Source organism: Ciconia boyciana, chromosome 4 (genome assembly GCF_034638445.1).
Source record: "Ciconia boyciana chromosome 4, ASM3463844v1, whole genome shotgun sequence".
In the NCBI taxonomy this organism is placed as follows: domain Eukaryota; kingdom Metazoa; phylum Chordata; class Aves; order Ciconiiformes; family Ciconiidae; genus Ciconia; species Ciconia boyciana.
In genome coordinates, this window is record NC_132937.1 from 67729342 (window position 1) to 67753416 (window position 24075).

Sequence of the window (24075 nt, forward strand, 5' to 3'; positions counted from 1 at the left end):
AAATTAATTTCTCAGCCTCCTAGATCAATAAATTCAGAAATCCTGCTGGCTCTTAACTTGCTCATTACAAAGAAATAATTTATAAGTCAGCATTAGTGAAAAAAATCCAAAAAAAATGAAAGCAGAGGCTTAAAAGTTGTAATATTTTAGAAGAGAAGGCCTGAAGCTGGAAAAAAAAAGATAATTGAAAACATTAATAAAATATATTATAGTCATGTTGAACTTAGTAGTTTCATATTTTTACTCTTTCACTCAAATCAAAAGCCTGAGTAACTGATTGCAGCACAAACTTGGGAAACATACTCTACTAATGAAGGCAGTTGCAAAGGAACTGTACTTGCACTGAAACATTTCTGCAATTGAGGAATCTCAAAAGACCACCTCCTACAGCATGAGCTCCTTAGTACTTTCACCAGTTTTTGTTTCAAAACTATTCTTCAACTTACCACACCTGCGTTTATTTCTGCAGGAAATAGGTTTTCAACTTCAACAATTGCTTACTTCATAATTTCATACTGTGGTCCACTGTCCTGAGATCATATATTATTTAATTTATGGTTCATTTCTTAATCAACAAAAATGTTCTGAGCATTCAGAAAAATTAATTTGGCTGCCTTCTCAGAGCAGAAAATTGCACTACAGATAAAAAGTATTATTCTTCCTTTGTGGTACAACAGCATTGAAGTGTCACTTTTTTACGTTCTAATTTATTCTAAAAAAATACTTATGACACATTCTGGACTGTAAAATAAATGTAATTGAATAATTATCCAAATAAGAACGGGACAATCTGTTGCATAGCTAGAAGTCAACTATCTCATGTAAGAAGAGAAAGGTCCTGTGGAAGCAGGTAATTTCAGCAGTGTGATTCAAATCATGGATTGTTCATCTAAATTCTGTTTTCAGGAATGAAAAGTGTATTCTGTTCATACAGATACTGACAATTACAGGCCCAATATAGATACGTTTCCCTGTTTGGGAAACAAAATAAAAAGCTATGCTTATCATGAGTTAGTAGGAATTACAAATTCTGCCTTTGTAGTCTGTCCCAGAAAAGGGGAAGTCACATACAAGGGGAGGGACTCTTTCATCGTTCGTAAGAAAGGCTGCTATCACTGACCAAGTAGACAGAGAGCTTTCTTCTTCTATTTTTTCCCAGTGAATCCCCAAACCCCTCTCCGGGTGAATGTAACCTTTGAGAAAGTTGCTGGACTAAGAGGCAGGAGACTCAAAATTCTTGGTATACCCCACAGATTTTGGAAAGAGAAAAACAGCGCCACTATCCTGTAAAACCTCTCTATGCTTCTTCCTCAAGGTAGAAAAAGTCATTAAAATGTAAACAGTGGGTGGCCTCTTTGCATATCCACCCAAGGTATCAAGTAAGGCTTCATTCTTTCTCTCACAGCTGAATGATAAGGGATCAAAATAAATGCTAAACAAATACTTTGACTTAACATCTGAGACAAAGTGTCGAATGCCTTAGTTTAGTGATCCTTACTAATATGAAACCTAATGTGCACAGTTTTATCAGTGGAAGCGACCACTACTGCTCCTGAAGTTTCTCATTATACTTGTGATTACATGATTTTCAAGATGTAAGGTCTTCTATCAAACCTAATTAATACCTTTGCTTTCCATGTGCCAATCTTATTCCTTGTTAAACACAAATTCAATTGTATAATTCTACTTTAACCTTATAAATATCAAGATAGCTCTTTTTGTAGTTACTTTAATGAGATTTCCTACTCCACATTAGTAACTCATTCACAAGGATTGGTACACAGTTGCTTTTACTATTCTTGTTGATTTTATTGTGTTCTGTCATCATATTTTGGACTGTGATAACAAAAATGCATGGAATAACTGATGCTCCATTAGCATTTCTTAATCTCCCATTTAAAACTCTCTTCAAGTTCGACTGGATTTCACACAATTTACTATTGTCACAAAAAATAGATTTTGTTTGCTTATAAGTTATTAAGTAGGTGATTGAAAAATTCCACAGACTTACTGTTTGGAACTACAAAATACCTGGTAGAATACCCTGAATTTTAAAAATAGGTACATTTCATATTTCACAAAATGCTTACCAGAAAAAGAATGCGGATGTGTATAAAATTGATCCTGAGAAATTCTACCAGTAACTCTTTCAACTATTTAAAACAACTTTTGAAGTAAACTTAGAGCACATAATAATTGTTAATTAATGTATTTTGAGATACTGCAGTTTACACCTATCCTTTATTTCTCCATGCTTAAGAAGGAGTCATATCCCACAGACAGCAATCATGTAAGTAAAATGGAGATATAAGTGTTACTTGATAACTGAAATAATAGCATTCTCTGTCTTCTCTCTGTTCTCCACATGGAGACAATATCTTTTAATTCATTGTTGTTAGTTTTTACTCTGTAATATGACTTCATTATATAATTACATAATTGTTCATTAAATTTATTTTAATAAATAGGATTTTATTATTAAAACCAAATCCATTAATGTGTTACAGTTTTTAATCTCTCATTACACATACTGGCTCCTAATATTTCAAGATGGAGCAAAAATCAGTTGTTGACTTACAACATTAATTCTGAATGTCATTAAAATATCATCTGCTTTCAGATATACATGGCTAGAACGCAGACACTTCGTATCGCAATGTAAGGTTTAGTTTGCCATTATATTTCATTGAGAATATTTTTGTTTTAATTGGAAGGAAATCACAACACAACTCTTAATAAACATCCATGTATCAGAAGTATTCAATACAATTAACTGTAATTCTTCGACTGTGTTCCTGTGCAAGCAAACCTAGATTTCATCACAGGGCGTATACCCCATTCCCCCAAAGTGTCCTAAACCCATAATTATGCGATTGATGTCAGTGACATTAGAGGTCTGCAGAATTGTTCTGAGTTTGCACATGATCATAAGATTTTATCAGAGACAAATGAATTTCAAATATATAGATAACAGCATGGCGTTTGGTATATAAAAGCAAGTCCTCCAAAAGCGAACTGTTATCTTTTTCAAAGGTGCTTCTATACTCATCAAAATCATAGCAGTTGTGAATGCATTTGTTTCTTTATGTTCTCAGGCTGATCAGTGAAAAACTACAATCTATATTGCATACATTTTGAGTCTATTTGAATGATAATTTATGGGCAAGTTTATTATTTGCTGTACAGAAGACAAAAAAATTAAGGGCTTTTTTCTTTGTACTTTGAGAGGCAGAGTCTTTGAGAAAGTTTCCGCTTCTCCTATGCTGCTGAATATGACTCTCTTCATAACAACAAGAGCAACTATAATGGTTAAAGATAATAGGCAAAAAAAGAAGGTAATCATTAAGTGACTTCAAGATTCAGAAAGAGTTTGTGAAAATTTTCTAGAAAACATGATGTGCTGAAAGAGGAAAAGACTTATGCCTGGTCTAGATGGTGATCATTTAATCTCCATTTCTGAGACAGTTAAGAACAAGCAGGACAAACCTCTGTGAGAAATACTCTAGTTACATTTGAATCTCTTGAGGTCCTTTTCAATGGGACCTTCATTCAAATGTTTGTCTTCAAATATTGTCTCTCCACAGAGGGTCAATTACTTCTAGGGTGCTCTTCACAATTGCCAGGGTGAGGCCAGCAGACAGAGACAGTCATGCAGAGAAAACAAATGTCTCACGAATATCACCTTACTCTCTTTGGGGAAAGACCACTCTCTCTTAGATTGTAATAGCTAAGGACTCTGGCTCCATAATGAAGCAGGGATCAAGCTAAATGCCTCTGCATGTTTTGCACTGAAGGTTGCCCCTTATTTTTTGTGGCAGCTGTTTATATATCTCTGGCTACCTACTCTTTCACTTTTGTGGTAGTCTTCCTAATTTCTACGTGGCTTGTTACTAGCCTTCATAAGGTTGAATTTCGTGAAGAAATGTGTGGTTCAAATAACATCCTGTCCTTTACTCTGAAACCAGATTTGGTTTATTCTTTATTTGCATTGTTTTTAAATGTCTGTTACAGTACCTGCAGAGAATGTGAGAGTGTCTCTAAGGACATCCAAATGCCATTATTACTGTTAGAATATGATGGCTGGGGTATCATAATTATATGTTTTTCCACATTTATTTTAATTAATATGGAGGGATTTGAAAGTTCCGAAATTTCATACTGTAACCTTTAACATTTTTTCCCAGGATTCATATATCAGCAATTTAGTTTTTTATGTCCCTGTAGGAAGATCATGCTAAATCCTTTCTCTTTCTCAGTCCCACAGCAATGCAAAGCCATGACAATATTTCAAGTTGAGGACTGAACGCAACAAGGGTTATAGAGCCTGGCCTGTGCAGCAGTCTTGGGAGAACTGCTAGGCAGCAACAGTAAGCTTCCCTGTCTAACTTGTTCCAGACTCTGTTTGGCATCCAGTAGGCCTTAGAATGTCAAAGATAGGTCGGACTTGTCTGCTGCAAGACAAAACCTTCTTTATAAGATCAGTATCCCACATTCTCAAATTTGCTAGTGCAGAACCAACACATCGCCTATAACTTTGCAAAAATTTTGTACCTGCTTCCTGTTTTGTGCATCTTGGATTTTGTACATCACCATTTCTCAGGAAGCATAAGGTGTTACATTTCATTTTGATCAAGATGCCTCTTTTTTCAAATGCAGTAATTCTGCTGCCAAGCTTTTTATTCTCTAAACATATTTTTATTGTTCAGGGCATAAAGCAGTACTTATATTTCTTTAAATTATCTGGTATGATCATGCCTGCCGCAAACAAGTTGCTAATTTACTCCATCAGTGAACTTATCTGCAGAACTGCAAATTCAGTTACTGTTTGTTTCCCCTCATCCTAGGTTTACTGTCAGAACAACAAGGGTACAGAAAATAAGTCTTCCTCTACCCACCCCCCATTCTAATATTAGCAAACACTACAGTGAAAAAAAGAAAAAGGACAGCATGTGGCTACAAAACACAAACAAGTTTTTCTGTTGAAGTCTTTCCTTTATCATAACTACCACTCAAACAGGCTGGCTTATATTAACCTGGAGTTGCTTTCTGCAGTTACGAAAACTCAAAAAAACAAAAAAGCAGAAAAGATCAATTTCATGCAGCATCTCCTACTCATGTCCCTCTTTCCCTCCAACTTATATAATTGCTCTGTATTCGCTTATTTTGCATGCAGGAAAAATTTTAAATGGAAATATTTTAAGTTCAAATTCTTCCTTGTAATCAACTGTGTGTTTCAACATTAGATGCTATGACCTCCATTCGCAGACAGCTTTAACAAAATTTAAGTCAAATCACTTTCAATTCAAAGTGTTTGTCCTAAGTTACCTAACCTCAATGTTTAGAGATTCAAAGGATTTAACAAAGGATCCCTCTCTGTTGTCACTCTGAAGCTGCTTTTCTAAAAATGCACGCACAGATACCTGGAGCAGACACTACAGGTAAAAATGACAGATGAATATGCACCTCCCTTTTATTTTATTTTATTTTATTTTGTTTGTAAAATAAGGACTCTCCTATTTATTTTTATTTAACAAGTACTGAAGCCAAGAATTGAATACAACTTTCACTAACAAATTTGATTATTGCAAAATGAGAATGCTTCACTTTTGCTTCAAAGTATTCCTCATGGAATGAGTAAAAACATCCAATCCAATTGTGAAGGATAGTTACCTTTACCTTCACTTTGTCGTCCTTTTCTATTAAGGGGAGAAAAACACAATATTCATGTTGAGATGACTGATGATCATTATACACTTTAATGGGATCTATCCTGAGAAAGTGAAATCAAATAAGGGCTCCTCCAACTCATGATCTCATTAAAATGTTTGCTGGCAACAATAGTCAGAGCTGGATCTGACACACAATACCACAGTCCCAAAAGAAAAAACATCTTGGGGCACCTACTTTTCCTCTAGACAATGTCAGTTCTTCCAGCTAACCTAGTTATTGTGTAGCTATAAAGATTCCTGTATTAGTCCAAGTTGTAAACATTTTCTTAATTTACATACTATATACCAATACATGTCACTACTATTATAAATTAAAAAAACATTGTTTTCCAAATTTTTCATCAAATTTCAAAGCCTTCCTAAAAGGAAAAAGGACAAAATGAAGTACACAATCAAATTAATAAAATCATAGTAATATTACATGCAAACAAACACTAGGGTTTGTTATCCACATACTTACTTGTGACCCATTTCATGGGCAATGGTAAAAGCGAGATTCAGACCATTGTCTTCTGCAATTATACATTTTCGTTTTTCACTGCACATTCCACTCAGATATGCTATACCTAGGAAACATAACCACCACATTCAATTAATTTTTGTTATTACTGACGGTATGTATTACGGCATTATTGACTCCAAATGGGTCTGAAACCTTATTGTGGTCAGAGACATCCAAATACATAAACAGATACCTGACAAAGGTTTATTTACTCATAAACTACAACAACTGATTTTAGCACAAAATTGGATAAAAGATAGCAAAGAAATTGCAAGCAGTGGTAATCGTACCTGACAGTAATATTACCTGATTACATAGACTGCAATGTGCAGAAAATGTATTCTTTAAAAGCGTTGCTAGGTCCCTTAATGAGATGTGATAGAACGCACATATGAATAGCGACACTACTGTAAATGAAAATAGATGTCTCCAACAATAGGGCACAAATCTGAACAGGTATTTCCTCTGACAGACTCAGAAGAACAGAATGCAAAGCACAGAGCTGTGTCCCTACATTATCACTGTTAAGTACTGATAACAGTGTTCAGCATGTTAGTGATTTTAAAAATGTGTAAAAGAGTCAGGTGTCACAGAACTGGAAGAATTCGCAGGAGACTGCAGCCTGACAAACACATCTGTTGTAGAGGCTATAATGCCTCTACTATATAAGACCTAAGTTTTCACAAAATAGAAGCCTGGATGGTAGGCTTCTGAGTTCAAGTTCAGCTTCTAAAAAGTAGAATGTCTGTAATTGTAAAAGCTTGAGGAACATGTAGCTTAATTTGGGTAATAGTAATTTTTTTCAGACCACAAATACTTTTAGCGGGGACCTATTGTCGTCACTCGTTGTCTGAAATTTCAGAGTAAGCAATCAAAATGCTGTTTCAAGTGTTTGGCCTTCTTCCCAGGAACATCCTTTCAACGGAATGGTGCCCTTTGGATCAGCATGTTTGCTGGATGTTTGCATGTAAAGGTCAAGTTTGAAATGTTTGAGAGTGTTTGAAATTTAGTCATAATTAGCATTCGAAGTTAACAAGATAAAAGTAATTCTTCTTACTATCCAAGTATTTGTCAGTCTGTGAGCACAATGCCTCATCCACAACATGAAATTCAAGTAGTAAACCCATTGCTAGTCTGGCAGTGCTGCTCTCAACAGAGCTGGCTGAAAGTTTTTGGACACAGAACTCATGTGACAAAAAATGCTGTTCAGGACTGAACAAAACAGTCACAAATTAGATTTGAAGAAGGCAGAATATTTCAACTTTTACTATTTCTTTCCAAAGAAGGAAGAAAAAATGGAGCAGGGGTAAAAGTCATTTGAGATACAAAAAAAGGCAAAACATGTTCAAAGCAAAAAACCTGAAGTCCTTCAAATGACACCTCATGCTAAATGTGGGTATCATTTATAGTAACTCTATGAAAATAAGAGAAGTAAGAAACACTTTGACATGTAATGTTTTATTTCAAATGTCATGCTCCAGTGGCTGAAATAAAAAGAAAAATATTTCTAAAACCATTTTGTACCTTGTATTTACACAATTACATGTATTTTCTTTCAAGATTTGATGACCAAACTGAAAAAGATAGAGCTGCTTTTAATACTGTAGCTCTACATAGTAGAGCTGGTAACAATACCAGAAGAAGTAGACATCAGGGCTCTGACATCAGCCAACACCAATGAATTTACAAAGTGCTAAAACGAAATAGAAAAATTACTCTTGCCATAGACAAAATCCAGTGCTGCATTTTGAAGTGTTGTGGGCATTCCTATTACTATAATGCAAAATGTGCAGAAATACTTTCCTTACTGTGCTGGTTTTGGCTGGGATAGAGTTAATTTTCTTCACGGTAGCTGGTAAGGGGCTATGTTTTGGATTTGTGCTTGAAACAGTGTTGATAATACAGGGATGTTTTAGTTCTTGCTGAGCAGTGCTTACACAGAGTCAAGGCCTTTTCTGCTTCTCACTCCACCCCACCAGCAAGTAGGCTGGGGGTGCACAAGAAGTTGGGAGGGGACACAGCCAGGACAGCTGACCCCAATTGACCAAAGGGATATTCCATACCATATGATGTCATGCTCAGCAATAAAACTAGGGGGGATGTTGGCGGGGGCCTACTGCCTGGGGACTGTTGGGTCATCGGTCAGTTGGTGGTGAGCAATTGTTTTTCTTTGCATCACTTGTCTTTCTTGGGTTTTACTTCTCTCTCTTTGTTATTTTCCTTCTCATTCCAATTATATTACTCCTCCTCCTCCTCCTCCTCCTCCTATTATTATTATTATTATTATTACTATATTTCAATTAGTGAACTGTTTTTATCTCAACCCACAAGTTTTCTCACTTTTACCCTTCTGGTTCTCTCCCCGCATTCCGCTGGGGGGAAGGAAGCAAGAGGCTGTGTGGTGCTTAGTTGCCGGCTGGGGTTAAACCACAACACTTACTGATGACAGCTGTCCTCAGCTGGGTAAAACTTACTTGCTGGGATCTACAGAAAGAGAATACCCAAACCTCCCTCTGCCTGTTCATGCTGAGTACTAACTGAAAACTGCCTGATGCTCTCTAGTTTTTTGTAGGGAAAAGAAGTCCCCTAACCTTCTTTTGGCCTCTAAAATGGCAGGTTCAACTAGATTAGCAGTATCTTTCCATACAACAACATGAGTACTACCAGTTGCTGTCTACTATCCTGCCTGCCCCAAAAGCATAATTTATTCCCAAAGAACTACGCACACTTCAAGTTTCATACCTATTCTGCAGAAGAAGCAGTCAGCAGTAGTACACATTTTCAACAATACTCAATATATACCACCAATGCCATCTTTAGACTTGGCATTCTTTGAAGGGAATTGATAATGTTTGACCTTTTTAAGTGTAACATATGAAACATAAGACCTGCATTTCATTTAGATTAAATTAGATTTCTGATTCTAGAAATGTCCAAAAGCATCAAATACAATTAATGCATTATGACTTTTCTCCTATTAAACAAAGTCAAGTTCACATGTGGAAGCCACATCCAACAGCAGCTACTGGATGTAAATCAGACAACTACTAGCCGTGAACTAGTTTCATGTCTTGTCCTTGGTTATTAATTTCATATGTAGAGAAAAAGAAACTGACTTCAGTAAGCAGCTGCTCTTGCTTAGTTGTCTCTGCATTAGGTAAGAGAAGGAATTTCTTCTTTAAATATATGTATGTTCATTGCAGCTTCCTGTGGCTTATTAACACAGCTGGAACTGCTCCAAGGTTAAATCCACAAGAAAAAAAAAACAACGAACAATTGCTCCCTTGTTATGATTAAGGTATTCCTAGTGAACCCCACAGTCTCAAAACACAGCTTCAAATTAAAACACTTAGTATCTGAAAAGCGTTGGCTAGAAAGAAGTAACATCATCTCACTGACAATTTAAGGAAGGATCCTCTTATTTATCTAAGAGAGGGTCCTGTTATTTATCTATAAAGAAAGACATGTTTTGAAACAAAAAAGCACTAAATGAATACATGCCAAATGTAAAATATTAAAATTACCTCACTCTGTAGATAACTATTTCTCAAGTTAATTCAGAAGAAAATACATGCAATATCAATTAAGAAGGTAAAGCTTTACCGTTTTGCCCTAGAAGAACCATGTAAGGGACTACATTTTCGTATCAAACCAAATGAAATACATGCTGCTTCAGAAAAGTACATCTTTTGCCAAATTCATAGCAGTGGTTTATTACTACTACTACTGCTGCTATCCGTAGAGACAGGTATTTCATTCTACATAGTACAATAAATTTCCTTTAAAATTTTCTGGTTTCTTCATGAATATCCTCATCATATCATCAAACTATTTATTTTTTCAAAGTAGGCACACATTTACAACTTCTCTGTTGAAAAGCCGTGGTTCAGCTCACAGGGATGTTACACAAAACAAGTTATCAACTAAAGTATCCAAACAAATTTGTCAGCTTTACCTACTCATTCATGGCCTGCTGCCCATAACATAAATCCACTACCTATATTAAAAGCATACTGTCAGCATTGCCGGCAGGAACAAAAATTCCACAGTAGAAAAAAGAAAAACACATTAAGAAATATGCAGTCAAACATACGAACATTGCTCTTTTTTACAGTGACCATACAACATGCAAGTATGACTCAAATATGTCTGCATTTGTAATATTGCATTCTAATAGGCTAGAGAATGGTTATTTTTCCCTTTATAGTGATCCAATGAAATGGAGTTCATATTCTGAAAGTCTTAATCACACAAATTAATTACATAGCACATTTTAATTTCTTTTCTTCTGAACTTCCTTGGTTTCACAACACATTCGAACTTGGTTTGTCATGCCATTAGCCATGTGCTTATTCTGAATCCCTTCCCTCATACTTGCTCAAAAATCTAGTTGTTAATTTTAGGTGCTGTTGAAAGAGAAGGAGACCCTTCCACATACCACCAGTTTAATCCATTGATATCACCTGGATATCACCTCTACACATTCCTGAGCTATTTCACAGCTTTTCTGTTTGGAGAACAGTCATGTTCTGCCCAACAGATCTTTTTTTCCCAGATTATAAGGCAATATGACCATAAAAATCACAGAACAAAGTTCCTGTAACATATTCTTTGACTCCATGGAAGAGGGATAGGGGATCATCCAGATGTCCCTTCTACCACTGACCAAGAGCAGAGTCTACCTGAATTTCCAGTCCATATGAAATAAAAATTACATAAAAACCAAATACATACGTTCTGTTCCCAACCCTTGAAAACACAAGCTGAAAGAACTGAAAAGAGCATATGCTTGTATGGCACAGTTAAATAAAAAACCCACCATTTCCATTTTAAAGCATTTTTAAATGAAGGAGTATGTTATATTCTCAGGAATCTAGGGACAGTATACTCCTTGTTGTGCTGTCTATCCATCAGCAAAAATTGTCAAATTTGACCAAGACAAAGAACAGTAAAACAGAACATATTCCCAGTGCCTACTGCATTCCTTGTCGTCTAGGTAAAATAATGAAGCACACTATTACTACAGAATGCACATTAGATATCATTTCAAGAATACTGAAACTGTTCATGAACTTTATGAACAATGGATCTGTTTTTATTAAATTAGTATACATACAACTGATGTTGCTTAAGCACATACTATGAATAAAAGTAGTATTTAGTATTTATGTATGGAATTTTCTTCTAAAGTTTCTACACCAAGCTTCATAAACAATAGTATAAAATGTTGATGAAATAGAAGTAAGCCTGAAATGGATAGAAAACATGCAGAAAAACTCATTACAATTAGAACCACAAAATTTCCAAGAAAATCTTTAGCCTTCAGAAGGTGCCATGCAGTGATACACTCTCGATAGCATGACCTTAGTTTGAATTATTGATAATGCACAAACTGAGTTAGCCACTGCAATAGAAACATAATTTAATGCCCATCTGGCTTTTGATTCAAACATAAGTTTAGAACATATTTTAAATTCAAACTGGCAAATCAATGGGCCTGAGCATAAATGATAGTGCTTAATGGACTCGATTACTAATCTAACAAATGATGGTTTTTTAGTAGCCCAGATGCTTTCCTTAAGAAGCAGGACAAAAAAGCTTTCCACAGAGCTGACACTTGAAAGTCTAATCAGCACAAGCTGCTCTGAAAAGAGTCCTAGACACTGACAATTTCCAGGAAAAAAAGAGTCTTAGCAGCAGCCCTTAAACACGGCAGCAATCAAAACAACACAGTTAACAAACAGGAATCTCAAATGCAAACAGAAAAGCCTAGAAATAATTTTTTTTTTCTTTTTGAAGTGAGGGATATCAACAGTGATGGTAACTATACCTATACGTGTGTGTATATGCAAATGCACATACACACTGGTGCAAGACATTAGAAAAAACAATGAGATAAAACCAAATCAACTTCTGCTGCATTTTACGCAAATGTAACTCAAATTTTATTCACCTGTTTTGTCAGTTTGTGATTTATGTACATCTTCGAAAAACTAACACTTCCAGGAAAATAGTTTATCAATATCTAATAAGTATGTGATTTTATGTTTCAGAACAGACTACTAAGCTTACTCTTCTCCCTTTAAACAAACTGCTGCACTTTAATCCTTGGAGTGGGGAAAAAGTCTAAAAATGGGGAGGGCATATCAACGTATGCCATACATGCATGAACAAATTCTGAATGTGTGATTGTAAAGTTTTAGGTCCTTAGTTCTTGCACCTTATGAACAGTCCACAGATGCCTCATACGTTATTATAGGGATGGCAGAACTGCTGGAAGATAATAATTTTATTCTGAAACACAGCCCACATGGAAAACATTTCTCTCAAGATGCATAACTAACATATTACATGGTCCAGAGGTCTACTGGAACTAATGTTCTGTCCTCAACAGTGGTCAACAGAAAACACAGAGATAATGCACAAATGAGACAGTAAGTGAATTTTCCCCACTATCCACTCCCGGCCTTTGCTGACAAGTGTTGTAGGGATCTCCTGAGCTTAAGGCTGCCTCCATATTGCCATCTTTAACAGCCACCAAAGCATTTATTCTCTGAATTTGGCTATTCCTTCTTAACCTGCTACAGAGTTTGGGTCCATAACATGCGATGGCAAATACCTCCAGAGTGTAATTGTGTACAACAGTACGTTTTTCTCTTTTTATGAAAACTGCATAGGGGGTATTCTAGCTCAAACGGAAGCTCTAATCATCTATTCAAAGCCATCTATGCCTTCCTAGATGTCCGTCAGCTATCTCAATGACAAACCGAGAAGCTCTAGCACATTTAGTGACTCCTCAAGCAGAACCCAACCACAGCTTTTTGACATCTTATAGCCCTCTGCATACCTTACCTTCTCTTGTTCTACTACAGTCTTTCTGACAAAAGTGGTTATAGTCAAAAGGTCAGTTTGATCCATTACTCTAACTTCCTCATGGCATGATTTGCAGAAACTATTTTTCTAGATGTTTGTTTTACATGGCATAGAAGATTATTAATAATCTTGATCTACATTTACAGGTTTAACTTTTGGACAGAAGTAGAAAAGTCATTTTTTAGGATGTACACAATAAAGACTTTCAGTCCTTAAATTGCATAGGTAAATTATAAGAGTGCTTTATGAAAGCTTCATGGAACTCTGCTGTATACAAACAAATAAGATGTGACTTTGAAAAGGAGACACCTTACTTCTTTGGCAACAAAACTGAATGGGGCTTTCCAAAGTAAAGCAGAAGCTTGTTACTTAAAAAGCCAGAAACAGGTTTCAAGCTGAGCGCCAGCCATTTCAGAACAGCTCTCACCATATACATGCATAAATAAATTCATTTTGAGGATATGCTTTTCACTGATGCATTGGACAGACATAAGAGATACACGGTTTACTTCAAATTAGTATCACATGCCTCAGATTAAGAGTTGGTGCCCATTTCCTACCATAAAACTCTGTTTCTGTATGTTGACAAAACCCTTATTACTCTACAGACAAGACAGGGAGATGATGACAGTGAACACTGTGGTATGCCACCGGAAGTATTTTTAACAACTCAAACTTGCTTTCTGTGTTTTCCATCTTGTTCTAAAATTACATTTCCTTTACAGGTGGGCAATGGGACAATGTTGTTTTGCAGCCTTTCAGGCTACACTTGCAGCTTTCTCTATCAACCCTTTCTGGGGATCATATTTTTTCCTGGGGCAAAAATGAAAGGGAAAGCTATTTGTGTGAACTAGCCATTTCCAGTCCTCATGATATCTAAGCATATGGCACTTCTGATCTTGGGATTAGCTGTAGCGAAACAGGAATGAGAATTTACTCTTTACAAATAAAAGTTTGTATTATTGTCCATTACTTTCTTATATACATATACAGCATAAAAAAGACCATTAGGAAGAAACACCTTTTAAAACATTACGCTAGATGGAAAAAAGCAGAGCTTGAATTCTGCTTTTCTTTGATAGAATGAACCCTAACCTAGAAGCTAAGGAAAGACTGCTATTAATGGATCATCACAATGACTAGAAAATATGTAAACCCAATCATACATTTTCCTTTTACTTATTTACCTTTGTGACCAGATACACCACCACTCCCTGTTGGCACCTACAGTTGTAAAAAGTATTACAAGGTGGTATGGGTGCACCTGGTACGAAGGCTGTGTCCATTCCTTTGACTAATAGTCTCCACATTTCTGTGTACATACATATACACTTTTCTTTTTTTCTGCTCTTTTGATCCTTATTTAGCCCATCTTTCATTTTTATTTTCCACACCTGCTTTACTTAAATAAACTTGCTTATTTAAAAAAAAAGTTTACTTTTTTGTGTCTGGTCAATAAACCCCTGAAACAGAGGAAGGGTCAGATGAGATGGGTAAGGGCGATGTGCTTATGAAGCTGAGGGAAGAATGTAGGGAGTGACTGACCACAGCTGTTGCAAAGAAAGCTGAACTTACCTCAACAGCAAAGGAACTAGAGGGTTTGTTTTAGATAAATGCCTGTATCAGTTCAGTGGATTAACTGCTTGTGTAAATGTTTTTCCCTGAGTTAATCAAAAGAGTGTGAATGGCTTCTTGAATTAGCCAGCCCAGCAAGGGGTAAGTGCATACGTGGCTCAGCCCAACAGAGAGCATAAAAACTGAACAACTGACAAAATGAACTTTGAACAGAGCAATGGGATTGAGCTGACTTTAACTCACATATTCCTTCCTGGCACCTACAGACGCACAGCATCGTGACAGTGAGCATATAAAGGCCAGTAACAGGAATCAGATTTGTACTGTGATCCAATTGTATATTGCAACGGCTATACTGTGTTTGCACTGTGATTTCAGGACATTGCCATATCACTCTGCTAAATCAAAATCCCATGTAACATCAAGTATCTTCAGATAACTAAATTTTGTTTTAAACATTAAACCTTCCTCGTGGAATATCTAATAGAGCCTGGTCAGAGACTATTGGATTCTGATACTCTTGCATTTCGTTGCCCCCCACAGAGGATATTCTTTCAAAGGATGGACGCAAAAGTAATACTGATCTATACATCATCCATACCGAATTAGCCTTTTCCAAAACACATTTTCTTCCCAATTGTTTTCAGTCTGAGTCAAGTTCTGTTCAGCTGCTGGAAACTAACCTCGTGTGGTAGCAAGTGGTAGCTCTTGAACCTGTCAGAAAGCAAGTAGGACCACTATGAAGATCTGGGATATGAAGTGGCTACCTGTGTTTAACAGTGCCACACAAAAGCCTGAGAGATGGAAGGCATTCTTGAAAGTGGGAAATTCTCTGTGAAGTTAGTTAAAGAGAAAAATTATTCTTCAGATGCATTTAAAAATAAATGTTCAATTGTAAAAATGGGTAACAGGAAAATTATTATCAGGCCTACATATTTCCTTCTAGAACATTTTTTGAGAAATAAAACACCTCAGGTATGGGAACAAATATCTTAGACCATTAAACAGCCTGATGAATATTGGATGACTCATATCTGATACTTGTCCATTCAAAAATCTGTAAGGAATAGATAGCATAGATTTACTGTGACAAGTATTTAAAAACAGTTATCCTTCACAGAAAGAGAGGAACAAGTTACTTTTCTAGCCCAGTATAAATACTTTGTGCAAAACTTTTTAGAGGCTTGCAAACTGAGGCTTCTGCTACAATATGACTTTAAAAGGAAAAGTAGGAATCACAGACTCTAGACTGAATTCAAAGGGAGGTACCTTTGCCAAAAAGGCAAGTGAAATTTTAGTTTGCCAAGAGTACCAGAGTAGTACAAGAAATTGCAATTTGAATACTCGCTAGCATTAAGAAACACAAACTGACCTCGTTTTATGAAGATGACCTTTTCTAATAATTTGTTACAGCTTTGCTATTGTATACTGTCTTGCCACTGCCAATTGTTTAAATTCCTTTTTTTTTTTTAACATAGGCACTATTTTAACATACTTTTATAAAAATAACACACAGAAAGGCTTGGTTGATTTAAAAATATTTTATATGTCTGGAATACATTAAAAACCCCCAATATTTTATTTTAAAGTATATAAAAAAAAGCCTCATCTTTTAATGTCAAGGGCCCTGGCCCAAGGAAACAGGAAGCACAGTGCACAGAACAGCATGTTTATGAAAATGCTGATGGAAGGGTAGGCTTTAGACTTCCAGGGGAGCTATGTACAGTATAGGTACTTTAAAAGTTCCCCTAGTTTTCAAGATCAGTTTTGAGGTAGTCTCCATTTCTAAACTGAAATTTTACATAACTTCTGTAAGCTTAAAAAAACTGTGCTGACCTTAAAACTTAAGCATGTATGTCATTTCAAGATGACTACAGTTTCTGTAATTTGTCATTAAAAAGCAGAAAATACTTCTTGCACTATTTTAACGCAAATGCTATATTTTTAAAACCGTCTCTTGTCTCTTATTCTGCTTCTGAGAAAATCTGACTCTCCCCATTTCTTAATGGGATTAATTGATGTTATGCTGCAACATAAGATGGTCCAATTAGTTGTCAGAACTCCTTCCACTGCTGTGAAGTGTGACTTCACTTTAAGATGTTTTAAAATACTATAAGCCTACAACTCTGAACACTTGGGTCAAAATATATTAGCATCGCAGAGTAAAATATATACCAGAGGTAATCAGGAATTATGTCACTCCATCTAAATAGTGAAAATATTCACCCAGGTGCTTATCTCTCTTCCTGCCTTCCTGACATCTGGGTTTCAATTCTCACATTCATAATATGTGCAGCTGCTAAAGTTGCCCCCATGTTCTGTACATCTATGCACACTGCAACGCCTTTGAATTCACCTCTTGTCTCATTCCATCAAATCATTTTTTTTTTTGAATATGCTTCCAAGCCTTGTGTAACATCGACTCCCCTTACTGATTTGATCTACTCATAATATATCACCAATCCTTTTCCTGGTCTTACAAAGATTCCAGCCTTGATACCCCCTTAAGCTGATTTTCCTATAATTTAATTTCTGGTGCCTTCTTCCCCTTGTCTTGGTACCAGCCTCTGTGCAACAAATCAATGCGAAATCACTCACGAGGCCCTATCATTGTCACTCTAACACACCTTCTTTAGGTCTGTTTTTAGTTCTACAACAAAATATGAGGAAAACAAGACTGTCTTGCTTTCTTTTGTAATTTATTTTATTATACTTGTGCATGTATTATTTTATTATACATGTGCAAATGCTTGACAAACAGTGCTTCAGCACAGTAATACATTTGCTCGTTTTCTGCAATCTGGGTGATTCCTGTGAAACACTTCTCATGTTTTCAAGAGATAATAAAGCTGAAAGTTATATGAAAGTGATTACTTTACTGTTGTTGAGACTCCACTGAAATAAAATATTTAGGAATTTTTTTTCCTTTTTTTAAAGCATGGTGTAATCTGCATTCTCTTTTGTGTGAGACAAGGGGCAGGTAAGGGGATTGAAAGAGGTATTAGTCTGCTTTTTGTTTCTTTGTTTGTTTTTCAGAATAATCTCTTGCTCTGTGGCCAAAGTTTCGAAGTTTGTCATCACTTACTTGATGAGAAACTTGTGGTTTATTCAGGGTAGGGTACCATCATCTTGAGAACATAAAACCTTCAGTACAGACTCAAAACAGAAATACAAAAGAACTTGTTGCCACTTAAGTGTCACAAAAGGGAGCTATGAGATGGATTCAAACAGAAAATCTGCCCAAACGCATTTAAATGAAGAGTGAGCCTTGGCCCTGTCCCTCTGTTCCTTCCTGCTCGTATTTGCAGAGCACTCTTCCTTGTATTTTGACAACAGTTAGATGCAGCTGTATGGATCATCTGCAGTTCTCTCCACAAATATGGAGCTCCTTTTGTTTCCTCCTCAGTTAAAGGACCCATGTATCACTGCCTACCCATCCCATTCTTCAAAATCCAGAGAAAAATATGCATTTGTTACATGGTCTATCTAATTCCATTACACTGATGGGTTTTTTCCATTATATAGCTATGGAATACAGACACTGATGCATTAGTCACAAGGGGCTACCTGGTCTCTCTTATTTTGAAAAAAATTCCAATATAAAACAGTGGAATTTTTCAGTGCAAAATACTATAGAAGGCTGACTACTGTTTTCAAATATAACTTTGCAAACTTTTCTTTTGAAGGGATGAAAATCCTATGCACAAGTATATCTACCAAGAGCTAAACACAATAATCTAATATTAGAGAAATGGCTGGCTAGCTAGAGAACAGGTATACCTTACTTTACAGCCATATATTTTGCATGTCTTTAATTTGTAAAGTTTGACACCAAATTTTATTTTTCATTTTTAAAATGTAATTGTATGCTTAATAAAAAAAATGAAGAGCAATTATTTATACAAACTAATACAGAGTATATATCAGTATTATAGCATATATAGAGAGTAACTGATCATTGATGCATGATTATTTACAGTTGCCAACCCACAAAATTTTATTATGAATGTACACAAGATTTCATCTGAATGTTTTTCACATAAAAACAACCTATGAAAGATAAGTACTGAAGTTGTAAAATCCAGAAGACAATGAAAGATATTTTTAAGAGCTCACAGCTGCTTGGGCCTGATTCAGTTTTTCAACACTTTGGAGGAATAAAATGACACAGGACACAATTCACTGTTCAATGCTGTGAGACAGTCACTAAATCACTCATTCATTTATCTCCTGCCGTCTGATTAGCTAAAACTGTAAATTTTCTGCTGGTGAAAGAATTTTTGCCAGCAGAGGCCTGAGCTTAGTTAAGCCATTGCCCACCAGTATCCTCTGCTTTCTGTCTCACCATCCTTCCCTAGCCTTGATATGAGCATCTCTTGCATACCATGGCAGTATTGCTCTGATGTGTCACTGATTTTTCACTTTTGAATCTGGCATGCATAGCTGAAGGATTCATACATGAAGTTAGAAAGTACACACTATTCACAAGACAAACACAAATTATTGTGATCATTAGCTTGCAATTTCCTTTTGTTTTCTTTAACACAAAGCAAATATGCACTGTATAATATTACAGATTCTTTTGTCCTTACTTGGGAATGCCTTTTTTCTGATGGACACAGGAGATTTGCCTGTGAAAGAAATTGAAGTTCCCACTCCAAGCACAAATATTCTAAATGCTATTCAGCGTAATGTTAAAATTCTTCATCTACAGTAAGTTTCTCTACATTTTAAATCCCTTTAAGAGAATTTTAAATACCTCAGGTAAATTGTGACTAAATACAAAAAACAATACAAAATAAATATGAAAATTTACCTAGAGATGAAGTAGTATAATCTGTAGAAAATGTCAACATTATATTACATTTTCACAGAAGGGATATGGTTACACATTAAATTACGAAGAACTATGGATGGTATTGCGGCATATTACAGAACCACTTACTGAGGTCAAGAACAAAATTCAGCAACTGAGCATGTAGTTGACTCTGCTGGGATTTAAATGTATGTTAAGAACAAGCATCACATGTCACCTAAAGAGCACAACTGAATGTATCTGAACTGGAATGTGTAACAAGAATTAGACATGGGTCTGAATGGATGTAATAGGTATTATTATAACAGAAGAACAAATAATCACTAACCTCAGAGATATTTTAAGATAACCACAATATCTGAAAAAGTTGATTTCTTTAGTAACTGAAGAATGATTGCACCTTTAATACTATCTTAACTATCCTGTATTTATTTTTAATTTATAACTATTATACAAATAAATACTACTAAAGGCAACAATAAATACCAACACTATCAACAAATACACAAAATTATCCTGCACATCAAATGAGTAATGTGTTAGACTGTTTCATTCTCAAAAATTATTATGCCTTGAACCAGAACATCCACAGGCTAATGGAATTTCAATCCAGGTGTCATAGATCTTATCGGCTCTATCTAAAATTTACTTAGAGATTTCATTATAAACTTCTGAAGCTGGATGGAAACATTAAAATTAACCTTTTCATCTTCCTAAACACATTCAAAGGCCCTACTATTTCCTAAGACAGATTACTAACACATACTTAGTAAGAAAGCAGTAAGTGGCTTCTGTAGTATAATCTGAAATCAAAACAGAAAAGATTTTTTTTTCCCTTCACTTCCAGCTCTCTAAATGCATTGGCTAACTATTTCAAAGTAAAATAAAATAAAAGAAAGAAAAGGAAGGAATTGCCTGAAGCAGTATGTCCTTGATCAATTGTTTAAGGAAGAAAAGACTTGGTTTTTAAGTATGGTAAGTGGTCAGTAATTAAAAGTAAGCTCAGTGATTATGAAATTGACATCAAGAGTCCATTCGGAAAGATTTATCCTGTGTTACCCTACTACTGTTCAGATTAATAAAGCTCTAAACACTTAAAATAAAACTCTGGAAAATAAAACAATCTAATGTGCTGTAACCTAGATATTTTGTGTCTCAGTTACAACACAGCTTGAAAATAAAGGTTCGGCTGTCTTAATGTGAAAATGTAGCTCTCTGGTCTCACTGGAGTGTTGCCATTTAGTCCAACTCAGTAAAACAAGAGGCAAGGTAAGACAGGATTGCATCTTAAGAGTTTTGCTGGAATCAAGAATCTTAATAATTTCTAAAACTGAATTTAATATATCTAGAAGAGGAACAAAGTTGAGGCTTGCAATAGCAGGCGTCTGGATTTGATGACTGAGCACGTGTACTGTAGTCCGATGTTCTGCTTTCCTGAGAAACTGCACTGAGCATGCATAATTCATGTGACATTTTCTGACACGAGGTAGACTGAATTCTATTTATTTATTTTGGTTTGGTTTTTTTACATTTATTGGAATTCACATCTAATTAGGTTCTACTTTGCTGTACTTACGGACGTGTAACTCACCGACAAAAGCAGGTTTTATTCTGTAGACTGCAGAAGTCAAATTTTCCCTGATGATTTAAAAAAATCCTGTGTATTAAAGGTATTCGTATACCAGACATACTGTACTATCATATGGCTATCACTTCCTAGGGAACTTTTGCATTTCTACACTTCTACATACAAATTACACTAAATAAAATATCCTAGCAATGTCACAGGAGAAATCAACGTTCAGAAGCCACATGTGAACACCGTAGTTACTCAGGCAGTTGCAGCTACTGGATACACATCGGAGCTACAGTACTTTTAACAAAAATGAAAGTTCATGAAGTGAAACTGAGTGAGATCTCTATGGCTCACTTTTCCACAAAAGCACTTAAAAGATGCTCCTGCTCTCACTGTATGAGGTGGTCCTTTATATATAGGTCAGTGAATTTATTATCTTGATCTTGCTGTAAAATATGTATCGTAAAAGTTATACGAATGGCTTAAATTATGTTACACATCGGAAATCTCCAGAGGAAGTCTTTTGCAGGTTAAGTGTTGAACCCAGTTCTCCGAGTGTCAGCCATCTTACTGACAAAAATTATCTTTCCTTTACATAGGATATGTTTACAGTACCTTCTGTTCAGGACAGATTTTGTGTTTTGGTGTAAACCAACTCACATGGCAAAAACTCCAAGCTTACAATGCTCTTACTGCTTTTGCAAGTTTTGGGTACCAGCAAGCTTGGACATATATCAGAGAATATTTTTGACCTAGAAAGTTTAACAGACTGCACCTATGCCTTCACCGGGAGAAACCTGCTGTGGTTGCTTCTCCTCATCCAGTCTCTTTGTTCAACTGCTTGTGCTCCCACTCTGAATTCCCCATGGCACCGGGGAGAGTAACAGTCACAACAAAAGAAACAAATTTAATTACATTGGTGACGAATATCAGAAAAAAATGCTGGTCACAGCGGTCAGCTGGAGGGATAGGTGTACACCTCCGGGTACGGGCAACTTCAGAGTATTTTAAAGAGAATTTTAAAATGGTAACCTCAAATAGTACTTCTTTACCTGTAACACTTTTCACCAATATACAACCTGACTGTGTGCAATGCTAAAATGTTTCAAAAACCAGATGTATGCACACCCCTTACAAAACTCATCTTTCTAACCTCCACTGATTTCATTCTCTGAGCACGCCTCCTACATTTCCCTCCGCAAGACTGACAGGACTACCAACTCCCCACCCCCACCCGCTCTGCTATGTATAGGTCAGGACCTATACATAGGTTCTATACTCCATCCTTTGCAGAAGTCGTTCTGGCCCACCCCCCACTTTCAGCCTTATCTGTCTTATGGAGAAACCTGTTCCCAAAAATGCATGTCAATGTTAGGACATACCGTAAATGACAGGCTTCAGGGCTTACGGCTTCCTGTTTGTCTTGACAGATCAGAAATCTCCCTTGCCCCCTGCAAGTGTCAGCAAAGGAACAACCTACAGTATTGATTTGTAACTGCCTTAAGTGCATTTCTTCCACAATTGTGCCTCAACAAAAGAGAAGAAACAAACAAAACCCCCTTTCTAGTGAATATAAACAACAGAGGCCCTTGTTAGTATGTCTAGAAAAACAAGACACATGCTGCAGGATCCAGTTCTGGAAGAGGGCCTGGAAGAGGAGGGACGGACTTCCCCTTGCTTCTTTATCCCAGTTAAACCTAATATGCCCGCTGAAAACACAGTGGCAGCACCTCTTCCCTCCTTTCCCATCCTCTGCAGACACCCAGCGCAGGGTCCAGTAATCCCGACCTGTCTAGCAGCAGGCCAGAACCCAGCCACATGACAGGTCAGAGAGGCAGAAAGACTAACCCGGCCTACAGGGCTTTCGCAAGGGCTCCTGTTCTGCAGCACACAGGTACTTGAACTAGCTTTAAATTGGCAACATGGAGTGCCCGCAGGAGTTCAGCCACAGTGGCCATACAGCGGCATTCGGCTCAGCATGAGGGAGTTCACCCTGCTTCTCAGCAAACTGTTACCACTCCCCGAGCTAGTTAGGCTAAGGGCAGCTACGCAAGACTGCAACAGAGCAATTTTCTGGGAAACAAGAGGAACACCAGCTGGATACAGATGAGGAAGCACAGAGAAACAGACGTCTTAATTTTACTTGTGCAGTGCTGCTGCCCGTGTTCTGTGCAACTTCTCTGGCTGCTTGTTCATTGCTAATAGGCCCTAAGCATTCAGCTTCAGTATTTCCAGCATGAACCTCCACTGGACAATGACAGCCTGCCCAATTCCCTATTTCTGTCCTATGCCTGTATGCATAGGGCTGGACTAAACCTTTGTCCCTGGGGACAAGTTTTGGAGGAAAAGGCCAAGTCCTTTGTATTAAAGATCTACAGCTTTCACGTTATAAAATAAAAGTAAATAAATCTATCTTTGGCCTTTTGCTAAGTTGGATGGAAGATGTGTTCTTTCACTTCATTTTGTTTTGTGCTCTTTATTGTGTAGATGTTTGTCTGATTCCTTACCGGTCATTATTTGTATCCGCGCTATTGAGATCCTTTGCAACAAAATGAAGACCTGATGGCGCCTCAGTTTTCCGCTATTGTTTTTATCTGTGCAACACTAGCTGTTACCAAATTTAGAAACTGATAATATACTATATTTGTACCATCCCCCTAAACCAATCTGACAAGAGTTTTTAAGGGAGTTCTGTTTAGAGATTGCAATGTCAGCATTTTGTTGGAAAATGCTTCGTAGTAAACAGTTTAGATCGAAGCACATTTTTGGGAAACAATGTTCTTATAGCTGATGTTTTAACTGAAAATGGTATCTGAAGGTACAAGATCAAATGGTGCAGTATCAGGTTTTAAAAACAGTAATTTTATTATTTTAAGGAAACCCTGCTCTTTTGTGATATCACAAGATACAAAATATTGTTTGAGAACATCATTTAATTACCTTATCTCCAGGAGACCATAATCAGAACATTGCACTTACACTCCTCTAAGATCCGTGAAATGCT

The 24075-nt window shown here is 36.4% G+C and overlaps 1 protein-coding gene across 1 annotated transcript in view; it reads right to left on the reverse strand.

Moving 5' to 3' along the window:
* ADAMTS19 (ADAM metallopeptidase with thrombospondin type 1 motif 19) overlaps window positions 1–24075 on the reverse strand; it is a 151869-nt gene that overhangs the window by 71006 nt on the left and 56788 nt on the right. The window contains exon 8 of the mRNA XM_072859462.1: window positions 6190–6295. Coding sequence (XP_072715563.1) covers window positions 6190–6295 — 106 coding nt within the window. The remainder of the gene's footprint in view (window positions 1–6189; window positions 6296–24075) is intronic.